Genomic DNA, 14,845 nt, shown 5'->3' with positions numbered 1-14,845 from the left:
TCATGGGAAATAACTTGTTGAGAATTTATCTTCCCTGCCATAGAATAGATTCCATAAGTAGAGGCACTGGATTGTCTTGTCCACTGCTATATTCCTAGTATCTAACTGCTAGTAGCAAATAGATTTCAAATGCACGTGGATAATTCAAGAATGAATGAACAAAGCAAAAGGGCCAGAATCAATTAGTGAATTTTAAGACACAATGCTTTCTTGATTTTAAAATACATTTAGTGACTTAACCTAGAATAGATAAGCGACCCCTACTACTCTAAAATAGAAGTCCTTGGGAATCTGCTTGTCAGTTTTCAACCATTCTGGACATCCTTTCTCTAATTGCATTGGTTTGTTCTCTATTTTCTAGTCTGATCATTTCCTTAAAAGAGAAGATATAATCAAAATAGGAGTCGATTAGGTGCCAATCACCACATTGCACTGGGTATCAATCCCCTTAGGGCCAGGATGAATTGACCAACATTCAGAACATGTGATTCCTTGCAAAATTTTGGCAAGGCCAAGCACAGGGTGCCAGCCTGAACTCACCACTGCTGCTGCTCATGTCTGCTAAGAGAGCTCAGCAAATGGTTCAGGTCATTAGAGGGGTAAATACAAGCGTGAAAAGTTGTTAATCCGCCCACTGGGAACTTGCATCAAGAAAAAGGAAATGACTGATTCTCTTGGTGAGTGTTCTCAGTCACTTAATCATACAAATTGCTACAAGTGAGTTTTCTCGAATAATTTTAAAGCAAAGATACAGAAGAGAAGAGCAGACGGGGGAAAAAATCATAATCAGCTTTCTCTTCTAGCCTAGCTAGAATTTTAACTAGCAAACTGAACCAATTTGAATTCTGCATCTCCTAAATCTTCTTCCTCTGTGAATGGAATACATTTCATCCAATATAAATTCCTTGGCTCAAATTTACACCATGTTCCCCTTGGGAACTAAAGAAAATTTCTCAAGATAAAAGAAATTGTTGAAGAAAGAATCCTGGGGAGGAAAAACTCAATGTCTGTCATCTACGAAGATGCGTTCTTTTAAAAACCTCATGCTAAAATCTTAGAAATAGTTGTACCATCTGAGAAATGAATGAGAACTATATATGAGTTTACCTGCTATAGGAAGAGATAATTCAGATAATAACTCAGTAACTAAATCTCTCTTTAAATGTAAGTGCAAAATAAGTGCCTTAAATATATATAATTTATTTATTCCAAATTTTAAATGAACGACTTATTCACATAAGCAAATATAAAAGAAGAAAAACATAGTTCCTGGCAATGCTGTAAGAATGTATGTATATAATTTTGCTCTTATTGTGTTGATTTAGTATTTACTTCATACTATTTCTGCAATTTGAAAGTTATTTGGTAAAGGCAACCTGATAGAGAAGTATCTTAAATTCCTCAATGTATTTATCACGCAGCTCTTACAAAAATATTTAATTGGCTTACAAAAAATACGTTGGCATGGTTAATAGATTGGAAAAAGAAAATAAGGACCAAGAAAAAAACAAAGACTTCAAATAAGCTAACCTCAGTGGTTCTATGACTGAACTTTTACCTTGGTCTGGACTTTTTGACAGCTGGGACAAAAGGCCAATTCGGTAAGTTTAAACACATCAAATGAAAGATGAGGGGAAAATTTAGTTTCATATGAGGCTAAAATTTCCCAATTATAAATACCAGATTGAATTTTTTATTTGAATTGTATATAAGAGATCCTGCTGATTAATGGACATTATACTTAGCGCCATTTTTTACAGCAAACACATGGTCATTTCATAAAATGGTCATTTCATAAAATGGTTCTGGGTTAAACATTTAGGGCAACTAAACGAAGGGGATTTTATGCGCCAAGCTGACATGGTAAACTTCTGGTGATCTAATTTGTTTTAATGACAGTTTTAAATTACCAAAATTAATGAGAACCTTAGTTATTTTCCCTAAATAGAAATTTTATCAGCCAGCCTTTTGATATGAGCTAGATGGTAGACAAATTAGACTATACTATGAGCAGACATTAGAAAGCAAATTTCTACGTCTATGCATTGAGGAAAGCTCCAAATGTTTCGGAAATCAAATAAGCAGGTGGTTTGACTGATCTTTTCCTTTTAAGAGTTGATGAGCATTCTACCATTCTCCCCTGAATGAACAGTTGATCCATCTATGCCCACAGGTGGTATTCATTAACAAAATCAATATTTTTTGTCAGGAGAAAGATTTTCAATCTGATCCAACACTCCAATAAGCTATACAGACTAACACTTTCACATGGTAGAAGTGGTTTCGGTTTAGCAGCATTTTTTAAATACGGAAAGACAATGATGCTTGAGATCAAGTTTCTATTACTACATGACACTAACGGTATGCTTCAGCAATAATAATAAAAAACATCTTTTGAAATCTGATTTATATGTGAAATGCTTTTTTCAGTGATTCCTACACAGTAACTCTAATATTCACAAACATCTGTGAATTAGATACTGTTATCCGTAGTTTACAGGGAAGGAAAAAAAAAACTGAAGTATGAAGATCAAGTTCACACAGCTCATAAGGCATTATAATTTCAGAGATTGTGCTAATACAGAATAGCTGTAAGAGTTAAAATGAAAGTAACAGTGTTATCACTAGAGACTCACATGGTTATCTACACTGGAAACCCAACAAAAGGTTTATACAAACTGAAAGAAACAAAGGAGTTCTCCAAGGCTACTTTGCTAAAAAAGCAATGAAGGGAAGACAACAGGGTTCTTATATTCCTGTTGTCCCATATATCAATTAGGAAAAATGTAATAGAAACAAAGATACCATTCATAAGATCAATTAAAAATGATAGGGCATCTAGGAATAAATCTAGCAAAAGAGGGAAAGTTCTTCATAAAGAAAATTACAAAGTATTTTAAAATATAAAAGATCAGCAAAAATGTTAAGATTAAGATTCAATATCCTATTCTCCACACACACACAAAATCAATAAATACAATCAAACTCCCAAATTGGCTGCCAACTACAGACAACTCTTCCTCAGGTACATCCAAATAAAGAGTAAAAAAAAAAAAAAAAAAAAGCTCTCTGCTAACCATGGAAGCAATATTTTTCTCCAGAGTCTCAGTAAGCTCGTCAGGTCACGTGGCCACCACTGGACCATGAGAATGCAATGTGCAGGGTGGTTTAAGATTGAGTTCCTGCCCCAGGTGTTAGCAGGTAGGATTGGATTATTAGATTTGAAGTCTACATATTCAACCAATCAAGATTCAGCTCTGGAAGTGGCCACAGCTTCCCCTGGTTCTCTTGGCTATATGGAGTTGGAGTGTATTTTTAAAATAAAGGATGATTCTCTTAGGAAGAAGAAAAGGAAAATGAATCCTAGGTAGCCAACCAATGTGTTCACTATAGAATGAGGCATGGCTACACTGCTCTGAGGGACAGTTGTGGTTAACAACAAAACCCTAGAGACTGTCAAAAACATTCCTACCCAACACAGATTCTTGCAGAAGGAAAAGAGATTTTTAGAAGGACTTTCTGAAATACTGTATTAAGCTCATACATGTTGATCCATACACAATATTGGTCCACATCAAAGGCCAAAGAAATTCAGACCCTTTGTGTTCCTATAAAAACATTTAATTAAACTACAAATCAGTTGCCATAGCAAATTATGCTATTAAATGTTGTATGCTATCACTTCAGAACAGGATCTAGAAAATAAACTAGGATAGGAAAAGAAAATCTGTTTGGTATTAAAACCAATTATTTATAATTATAACTTGGACATCAAATCTATGGGAAGTACAATTACATAATGAGAATCTTGTGTTTTAAAGAGTCATTCTTAAATCTCATTGAAATGAGGACTCTACTTCATTTATGATTTATACTCACTTCCAAATGGTTTTAAGTTGCCTCTCAACATTAACTCATATAAACAGGGCAATTATAAAACAGCTAGTAAGGAGAAACTAAGGATTATAAAGGGAAAGTATAGAAAGCTAGGTGAACAAAGGAAGGCATTGTGGGAACTTTGGAAAGGAATTTCCGTTCTTCTTAACTTTCAGTCTTTTTGGAATCTGCAAAATTCTGGGAAATTTCTTGGCTTCAAGCTCACTAGCTTTCTCTTCAGCAGCATCTCTTCTGGTATATATATATATATATATATATATCCAATGTGCTGAGTTTTTTAACACTGAAGTTGTCTTTCTAAGATGTAAAACTAGTGCTTTTTAGTGAATGCAATATTTAGTATCTTTCTGAAAATGTTAGCTGTACTTACAAAGTCCTTTCGATTTATTTTCCTTGGTATAAGCACTTTTCTTTGTTGAGTTTTGTGCTTTTCTTTATGGTCTTGGCTTTCTTCCAATATTGAGTGATTCTCAGTTGTACATTTAACTTACTACTGAAATTTCCTTATTAGCCTGTTGTGCTTATTCTATAGCTTGCTTGTAGGAGAAGCAGGATATGCTGCTGGGCTTGGAGGACACTTCAACCTCTTTTAAATGAATGAAAGATGGGACAGAACTTCTGGGCTGGCTATGCTAATATCTAATGGTTTGGACAGAGAGAGTCCTTTGTCCTCTGGGAGTCACTACTTTGCAGGACTATGCCTTATTTCTCCAGCTTAAATACCCTTACTTTCTGCTCTGGCCCGGGGGAATTTTTGTTTGTTTTCTGCCTGACACAAGGAGTGAGAGGTCCTTTCTCCAGGACCCCCAGACACCCCAGGTATCAAACTCTTCCTTATTTGAGGCACCCTTGCAGCCACTTCTCCTTTTTCAACTGTTCCTTTCAACATGTATTTTGAATTATGCATTCCTCACTCAATCTGATACTGCTTGTCTTTCTTCTTTCAATAATTCCTCATAATTGCTGGTCCATGGAGCACATCATTTCTTATATTTTACTTATTTATTAAAATATCTTTTCAATCATTTTTAGCATTTGAGGTAACGGGAGAATGCAACAACAATTAATATGATTTGAATTGGAAATCTTTATTCTCAAACTGTTTTCTCATTAGCATGAAAAAACAAATAAATAAGAATTTACAGAAACTTTAGTTGTTCAATGTACTGCTCATATGTCTGCATCAGACTGATGTCTCTTTTTTCCATGCCCACAATCATCATCTATAACTCACCATGACAAGGCTTGTGGCAGGCTGGATAATGTATAAAGGAACAGAACTTGGAAGTGTGTAATTGTGTAGCTATAATTTTTTATGTGGTAGTGGACTCTTCAGAATTGATGTGGTTCCTTCTCTTAGTTGACGGTACAAATTGCTGCAGCCCATGTGTTGAGGCTCTTCAGTGTGTTGGAGGACTAGCCATGAGCTGTCAAGACTATTGAACTTTGGAATTAGTGAGGCAGTAAGGAATCTTCCAACAATATTCAAGATAGATGTTCTCTCTATTTGGCATATGTGCAAAGTGAGTTTAGGGTATCGACATTCACAGAGCTATGATTATTAGTCAAATCCTGAATATGCTGTTCCAAAGTCTGTCTTTTTAAAGTCAAATTGCCTTGATTCAATGATACAACTTCATACAACAAACTTCACTATATTTTCAGACCGATATGATAGCTCTCATTTTTCTACTCTGTAATTACACACACACACACACACACACACACACACACAGACACACACAAAATCTCTCCATTCTATGTGGTGAACCACACGGAATTATATTTTTATAGGTCAAAAATGGTCGTCTTGGCAATGTCATATGATTCAACCTAATGTATTGTTCTTTAATTGTAAAATGGGATCAAGAAAGTTTTATTCTCCTAGAAGCCAATATATGTATTCCCCATTTGGGTGTCTTGTGTTTCTTGGGAATCTACCTTGATAAGCCAGGCTAAGGTAGGTAGATCCTTCCGGGAATGGTTGCGAAAGGAGAAATCACTTGCCCCTAACATAGAGGAAAAACTAAGGCAACAAGAAGCTTACAATAGGCATGAAAATTCCGGAAATTAGTGTAAGTCATTAGGAGACTTACAGCTTCCTCAGATCATGAAATTGGATTTTTTGGTAATTATCTCATTCTCAAGGGCAAAGGGAGACCCAGCTGACATGTACAATGCTACCATTCCATGTACATCTTGAGAATAAGCACCAAGAGCAGAGATCAGAGCCGTGCATACTCGAAGGGTAATGGTAGGCATTCATTAAATGTTCATTGAATTAAGGAATGTTCAATACTGTCAGCATTTTACCTGATGTTGCATAAGATGACAGTGCCCAAGCATGTATTCGGGACTTCAAAGTCATTCATTTAAAGAGTTTAGAGTCTCATCATCAGTCTATTAGCTTCACAACTGGAAAAAAATATTCTGCCAAGATATGTAACATAAATTTTGTCCCAGGGATGATGAGATCATAAAATGATAAACTGCTCACCTGAGAGAATGGTGCCATTCATTCTAGTTGAGTATTGGGCAATAGCCAAGATTCAGGCCCTCAGCTGTCCATCTACCTGTCATCAAAAGTTGGTGCTAATGCTAACAGAGAGGAGGAGGCTCATTTCACATTCCTAGTAATGATTTCCAGGAAGTATGTGTGTTCACTATTTGAGAAAGAGAGAGAGAGAGAGAGAAAAGAAAGAAAAAAGAGTATCTATGTGCATGTGTATGTGTTTCCTATTGAAGTTCCTATGTCTTGGTCATATGTGTATATTCTAGCTTCCTGCAATAATGTATAAGCGTCCTAAATACAGACGCCACTGTATTTAGTGTATTTTCCACTTCTTTAGTGTTTCCTCTCCAGCATATTTCTTTCCAATGACTAATGTTCTAGTAACAATAATAATGATAATAATTGAATTAAATCTAATAAAATCTATGAATTAAATGAACAAGTAGAGATTTTATAACTCAAATCTAATTTTGAAATATTCTTAAATATCACTTAAATTTTAACTATAACAGAGAATGGTGTAAATTGAGGTATCTCTGAATATATTAAAACCCTCATTATGCAGCATATTTAAAAACATATATTTGTTTTATATTTAAGATAATGAATCATCTGTATCACAATAATTACCACCATCACACAGGACAATTATGATATTTAGTGACTATTAGAAGTCTACTCAATTCAGAAAAAACAATCTGAAGAATAAAAAAACAATCTGAGATTAAATAATTTATTACCAGTGCTAAGATGAACACATATACTTATACTCAATTTTATGCAGAAATTTAAAAAAATAGTTTTAATACAGTATCAAAATTTACACAATTATTTTGTCGAAAGACCAGTGCCCCTTTGAATTAGCTTCTGCAGGCTCAGCTGCAGGCACAAAAACTTGTCTTAAATGTCTTCAGGGTATAGGAATACAACAATTTAGGGATGAAAGCTTTTCTATGAGAGAAGGTGTAAATATAGCAAGCAATTTACTGTCACAGGGTAATAACCTTTAAAAATATATAACATTTAAAAAGAAAGATTGGCTTCAATAGGAACCCAATTACGATAATTGCAGTGATAATTCTAAGGTAAATTAATTCATAAATATTTTCTGGAAACAAAGAGCTGGATTTTCATCACAGTTACACTTTTTTAAGTATAACAAAACTCCTTTACTTTCCCCCACCAATGACAATTAATACAGTTTGGAATGAATTCATTTTAAAAACAAAATAAAACAACAAAGAGAATATCTGCTATCAATCAAATCTGAGCAATTTAGAAGAAATCTGAAAACTGGGAATTGTTGCATTCCTACTTTTATAATCTTAAACTACAGTAAAAACTTAACAGCATTCTGTCACAGTCCTCTTGCACATTCATACAAGAAATTATCATTATATGAGGATAAACACAAAATATCTATCATAGCATTTCCAGTACACACAATCTAATATTATATAAGATAAATATACCAAAAGTAAGAAAGTAACAAAGCAAAGCTAGAACACCCCTTTTCAAACCTCGAGCAATCTGAACAAGAGCTTTTAATCTCAATAATGAAAGACATGCGTCAGTTTCATAAAATGTTAGCTGCAGTAGGCGAAGGAAGCTTTTTTTCATAGATGCAGTGCAATATTTTAAAGTATACATAAAGTTTATTAAATATAACAGCATGTCTAGAAACTAAACTGTAGAAATTGACATCACACAGCTGGAAACACTTAGAAAAATTATGTTTGCTTATTTTTTTTAGTTAATATTAACATCAGTGGATACATTGAATGAATCTGGAGGGTGGTATGTCCCCAGGATATGTCCTCCTGAGCAATTTGTCAAGAGTAAAAGAAAAAAAATGAGTATTTATTTTGGTCAATTGAAATGAATGGCACTCTTTGATATGTACCCTACAAAGTCTTGTTACCCTTCTAGAAAATATGGAAAATTTATGGGGTATTTTTAGCACCTCAAATGTTAAAATGAAACAAGAAACCAGAAACCCAACCTTATCTTGCATCCACATTAATTATGCTTCAGGAACTAGAATTTTGTCGACTGATGTACGAGAGATACAACTCTCAAATTTGGGGTTCTGGAAGACACCCCTCATCTTCAATACAGCATGGCTGAAAACTCCCACCATTATATGCAATGAGTCAAATCAAAATCACTGAGGCTCCACTGGACTCTTCCCACCATGCAGGATTCCCAATTACAATCTTCAGAGTCAAAACGTTTTAGTTCTAATGAACATATTGGTAACAAAATGGTGATTTTCAAAGCTACCTTATTTGAGATGGACTGTTATGGACACTGAAGTAAGAGACACAAAATACCAGCTTGATGGGAGATGCTGTACTAAAGGTTTTAGAGGAGAAATATGTGCAATGTACAATCACTCCAGGTTATTCCATGAATCCAGGCTTGTGGAGATCCATTCTTCTTTCTCTTCTTTTTGCTTCCTCTGTCTCTGGCAGAGATGATGTCATGTTTGAAGGACAGTGCTTCTCACATTGGACCTTTGTACTGGTTTCCTGACAAATGTTGCCTAATTCCAGGACAGGAACCTGCAGCATCTCCAAGTTTCCTCCACACAACCTTCAAAAAAAGGGCAAGAATAAGCATCTTAATTGTCTTCTTCCACGAAAAGACTGGTGATATGCTGTAGTTTGGGGGGAGAAACTATGAGAAGGGGGTAAGAAGGACATGAAGTCAAGAGACAAAATAGCCACATGAATGAGTGCAAACACAAACAAAAAAATGTGAAAACATGCTTCTGACTCACAAGAACTGCTCAGAAGATGGGACTACAAAATCATAGTATTCACAATTAACCAGGGTCAAAATTAACAGATGATGCTCAAACTTCCTCTAGTTAAGTCAGTGGCACACCATTCTGACTGTCATTAAGCACGTGGGGAACTCTTAATCAGTAATTCCTATCCTCAGAGATTCTATTTTCATTGATATGCGGTGAGGTTTGGGCATCTGTATGTTTTAAAAACTTCCAAGGTGATTCTAATGCATAGGCAGGATTAAGAAACCCCTGACCAAGATCATCATGGTTCCTATATTATATGCTTAGAACAAAGAAAATCAAAGTAGTTCCACTTAAGAAAATAAGGAAATTTTGCTCTTGAGCTAGAGTTAAGTCCTGAGCTGGTAGCAGTACTAATAAATTCTGAGAGCAACACTGGTTTTCCCTGCAGTGCTGTAGCTCCAGCAATCAAAAATCTTAACCACCAGACAGTATGATCTCTCAGATTTCTAAAACAGAAACCACCCAAATGCAGGGAAAAGATAAGAATAAATTTAAGAATCAACAAAAAAGATCCAGTTACAACATGCTAAAAAAAATTGGGCCATTATAGAGGGACAAGAACAAAAGGTGAGATTGAGAATAATGTAACTCAAAAGCAAAGCCACTGAATTTACTGATGATATACCAATGTACTAACTGGTAACGCACACACACACACGTACACACTCCATAACCCTTCCAGAGTGTTTCACTCTAAAGGTAATGTTCCACTTGATTAATTCCAAAAAATTTACTTTGCTCTAACATAAACACCAAACCAGCTGATTAATTACTCACAGACTTTGTTTCCTTTTTTGCTTTTACCTTAAAATAGAAGTGGATACTCCAGGAAAACTCAATAGTATTAGCAGAAAAAAGGCTCTGTCTGCATGCATTTCTAAGCCAATGGAACTATCAGTCTCTGTTTCAGCAGAACACCACTACATGACAGAGACATCCTTGTGTACTTGCAAGGAGTTGTAATTATGATCCTTAAATATCTAGAAAGGAATTATACAGCAACGGAAGCTTCAAGCTGCTTGCAAGAGAGTTAGGAAAGCCCTGTTTCTTGATAAATTTAATGAGAAGAGGTGCAAACATTGAATTTGGAAGTCAAGGGATGCTATGGAAATTTCCTTTCTAGCCCTTAAATGTTTTATACAATCACCTCTCCCCAGGATGCTTTGAATTATGGTCCGATATAGAAGCAGAAGACAGACTCAAAGTCCTTGCAGGGATCATAAATACATAACATTACATGGTTATAACTCAAAAGCTTAGTCCCTCTGTAAGTATTCAGATGTTGCATGCAATGGACCTTAACCCAGATATTATAATGAGGTGAAAGGAAACTCTTCCAGAAAAGAGATCACTGAGATAAGCGAACATTTCTAAGGTGGACACAGGAGTAGTGACTTCAAATTTAAAAAGCAGAGTAGATGGATAGCTGAGACGGCCCATCCGGTATTTCAACTCTCCTTAGAGAATTCATAAGAGTCAAAAAGCCAAACCTAAAACATAACCACTACTACCAAAAAGATAAGTTTACTATTTATTAGAGAGCAATATATTTATTTCTACAGCACAGTTTGGGACGAGAATGAAAGTACTTCATGCTTACTAACCAACAATAATGATGTGATAGTTATATACTCATAGTCCTTTCATGTGATACATGTCAACAACTCATCTCCAGAAGGAATATACAGAATCTATAGCAAAACTCCTATTACTCTAAATTCTACCTGAGTCTCAAAACCTTTCACATGTTATAAGAAAGCTTTACATTTCTGTGCCATTACTTACAAGTACGTAGTTCCTCTAATAGGAATTAAGGCTTCAATCTTAGCTAGTTCCTAAGAAAATGATATCTAAGGAACTGCATTGCCATATTTAACTTTTTTTCTACAGTACTATACATTTTTAATACTCATATCATTCATATTTGTGACACCAATTTCATATAGAATCAACCTCTTTTTTCCCTCTTGGCTTTTAAATAGTTTACAAATATGAAAGTGCTAACGATCAGATTTGAACCAGCTTGCATTTTTTTCCCAAAATTCTGGGGATCAAAGACAAAAATGGACAGTTAGAAAAGGTGCCCCAGAGAACTTGCAAAGGTAAGTAAGCAGAGCAAGTTTTTGGCTGAAAATGTATTCTATAGGGAAAAATACCACCATCACTGCATGGTGTCTTCTGAAACCTCCTTCTGGAAAATAAAGGCAAGCAAAAAGATGAACATGAAACTAATCATGAACTAAGTCCAGCACTGAGTCTCTTGTTAGAAATGAATTAGAAATTAAATGAATTTTCAAACATTTCAGAAAAAGAAAAGAAGCAATCCTTCTTAATTTAAAGAAACCCTGGCGTAAAGCACAACGGGAATGATCCTCTCTATGAGAAACAGTGCTTTTCCATGCTCTAGCATAGAAAATGGAAGTCCCCCAATGTACTATATGGAGAAGGTGGGAAGAGCTATTCCTAAAAGAAGATCTGGGTACATATTTGACTTCATCGTCCATTACTGAATAATTTGAGCAAGTCATTTGGTTTCTCTGGAAAGTAGTTTTTTCAAACATAAAATGTGAGTGTTGAGGTTCTCACCCATGGTTTCATTTCCAAATGCCCATGATAAGGTGGAACCCAGACCCCTGAATTCCCAAGGAGCTCCCCATACTACTCTGTGGAGAGCCACCAGGGGAGGATGGCCATAGTTCCTTCCAGTTCTACCATGGATTCCCTATGGTCTGAAATTCATTCCTCATTCCATCATCAACAGATGAGAAGCAGCAGCTTTCCGAGGTATGTGGCACAAATTATCTGAGTGAAGCATTCAAATCAAAAGCCTTAGGACGGGTTGAAAAGCTACAGAAGATACATGGTGGTGTGTTTAGGAAATTACGGTATCTAGAACTAATGGCCTTTCAAAAACAGACAGAGACAGATATGCAAGAAAGAAAAACACGTAAAACGTAAGGATTACACAATAAAAAGCAGCAACGACACAGGCAAGCAGGAGACTGAAACCCCCATCCAGCACCTATGAAATGCCCATAGGACTTATGTGACATTTACTGGATTCCAAGAAGGTAAATGTCTGAGAATACCTGGTCCTAACAGACCTAACGCTGAAGAGTATTTCTAGGTAATTTCAAAATCATAAGAGAAGAAAAAAAGGATAAAAGTGCAATATAAGGCCAATTTATATGGATGCTTAATATAATCTGCCATGATTTCCTGCATTTAACAAATGGTTTCCTCTACACTATTCCATTTACTGCCTATTAAGCTTCACCAATATTATTCTTTTTCATATAATGATGCAGTCATGCATATTAGCCAAAAGTTAAAGTTCATCCAGGGATGAATAAGAAAATCCAAACTACATTAATAATTACATAAGATATACATCATGAAAGTAACATATAGTGTTTGTTTTTTTAATTTTTACTGTGTTCTCCTCTAAATTGATGGGGATTTCTACTTGTCCGTCTCTTAGGATTATATCTGTCTCATCTTACTATTATCTGAATTCGTGTGAACCCCAGCAAGGTGAAGATAAAACTTTGCATGACGTGAAACATGCAAATAAAGGTAAAGATAATACTTTGTAGACACATATCATATATATAAAGAATTAAGCAAATTTATCTATTAAGACAGTGATTTTTTTCCAAGTATAGTTACAAATAAATCTGAAGAAGTCGGTGTTTTATTATAGGATTTTAAACACTAATCTTTACGGAATTTCTTAAAAATATAAAAGGGAAAGAATTATTTTATCCAATTAACACCACAACAGTTTAAACAATAAGTTTAATATTTAGAAACTTTCATAGATCATTCTGGAATATAGAAGTGGCTGAATATCCCTGACCTAAATATTCTCTAACATGATTATTGTGCCAGTAAAACCGCAATAAAATAAAATAAAACTGCAGTAAAACTAAAGATAAAACAGTGGGAATTCGTTTTATTGTCATATAAAAACGTGAAGGCATTTGGTCAGCATTTTAAAAGTAGGTATTTATAAAGCAGTAACTTAGCTATGATGAGGCTTCAACACAAAATATACAATAAAGCATGTTAAACTTACATTGCACATTTCTCTGACTATAGCTTTTTCTGTCTCACTAAGGTCATGTTCATACTCTTTACCCTGTTGACGATCTATAGTTTCCTGAACATCCAAGACCTGGATTTGTTGAAAAAGAAAAGCAAATTTCACATGGAAAAAAAAAGGGTTAGTTATGTATAAAACCATCAAGGTCCTCCACTTTGTAAAACCTTTTGTTTTCTCCGTGTCTGCATATCAGAGTGGATTAGCATATGGCAAAATCTTTTAAAATAGCGGATCGTTCTGAAACCTGAGATCAATACACATGATTTTCCAATGGCCATCGATATGTTGATTTCCAAGCAATTTATTATATCACTGATAGTCAATCGAATGTACTAATACCTAAAGTAATTAGATGCATTTAGTTAATTTTGTCATTAAGATAATTTAAAAGGGTTAACCATTTGGAAACAGTCATAACTCTTACTCCATTGTAAAGATGAGCAACATAATTAATTGTACATCAAACAGTCCAAATGATATGTAGACATGGCCTCTAGAAAAGATGATTAAATAGATGATGGTGACAAGTGAAACTGGTCAGAACCCAGGAATATGTACATACAATTCTTGTGAACATTAACACTGCTAACCTCACAGTTTCAGCCTGTCCATGTTCTAATAGCCTAAGAAAGGAATATGGAGACAGCGCTTCAATTATAGTAAAGGCAGTGACTGGACTCCTTTCCTTGTAGTGAAAATATCTGGGCAACTCTCTTAATTATTTTTCATTAGAGCAAAGTGGGTACAAGGTGCTTTTAAACAGTTTCTGAGACCTATTTTCCATTTCTCTAAATTATCCCTAAATGGGTTGAAAATAATATTTCTTTAACAATCTCTGTAAAATTCTCAGATTGCAGTTTTCTATAATACAAAGGAGGACAAACAGCTTTACCTGCTGTTTGTTTTCCTCTATAACTGTCAGCTTATAAATCAAAGCATTGCTGCAGTGTAAAAAAGGATGCATTTTCTAAAAGGGCCTAGAGAACTCCTGCTGAACTGTGACCCTGCTATTCTACTCGCTTCTGTGATCATGGTGGGCACTGATGGCCACATCTAAATGTGCCACCTGAGAATTTGCACCGAGGAAAAAGGGGCCAAAATAAAGGACTTGAGCACAAACTGGAACCTTCCTGTCAAGTTCACAAACACTATCTGAGACCACCCAAACTTTTACTGCGCGTCAAGCGCATCAATCCTGTAATGAGTGTCAAAATCACTCACTACTCTTCTGTTAATACAAAGCTGTTAGCTTTTATTACTATATATATATTACTTTAGAGTAGGATATGATACTCACCTTAGATTAGCATCTGTTTCCTTTCTTTACATACTTAAAGGAAATGACTGACTATGCTCAGTGAATATTCATAGAAAACTTAAAGAGCTCCTCCAACAAGCTCATTTGCATCCAAATTCAATTTATAATGCACCTCTGGAAGGTGTACTTCAAATCAGTTAATTTCTATTAAATGAAGTGCAGCTCCAATTAATAGTTATTATGAAATTTTAAGCA

The 14,845-nt window shown here is 35.0% G+C and overlaps 1 protein-coding gene across 5 annotated transcripts in view; it reads right to left on the bottom strand.

Moving 5' to 3' along the window:
* CCDC85A (coiled-coil domain containing 85A) overlaps window positions 1-14,845 on the bottom strand; it is a 627,527-nt gene that overhangs the window by 434,028 nt on the left and 178,654 nt on the right. For 2 of the 5 annotated variants that reach the window (XM_077134277.1, XM_077134273.1), the window contains 2 exons: window positions 13,306-13,404; window positions 8,747-9,004 (listed from right to left, as the gene is read on the bottom strand). The exons of 2 other annotated variants lie outside the window; for them this stretch is intronic. In XM_077134277.1, coding sequence (XP_076990392.1) covers window positions 8,915-9,004; window positions 13,306-13,404 — 189 coding nt within the window. In that variant the 3' untranslated portion in view covers window positions 8,747-8,914. Of the gene's footprint in view, window positions 1-8,746; window positions 9,005-13,305; window positions 13,405-14,845 lie in introns of those variants that run through there. One more of the 5 variants, XM_077134274.1, reaches the window with a different exon arrangement.

Source organism: Tamandua tetradactyla, chromosome 17, assembly GCF_023851605.1.
Source record: "Tamandua tetradactyla isolate mTamTet1 chromosome 17, mTamTet1.pri, whole genome shotgun sequence".
NCBI lineage: Eukaryota > Metazoa > Chordata > Mammalia > Pilosa > Myrmecophagidae > Tamandua > Tamandua tetradactyla.
This window is presented reverse-complemented; position numbering and strand designations above follow the sequence as displayed.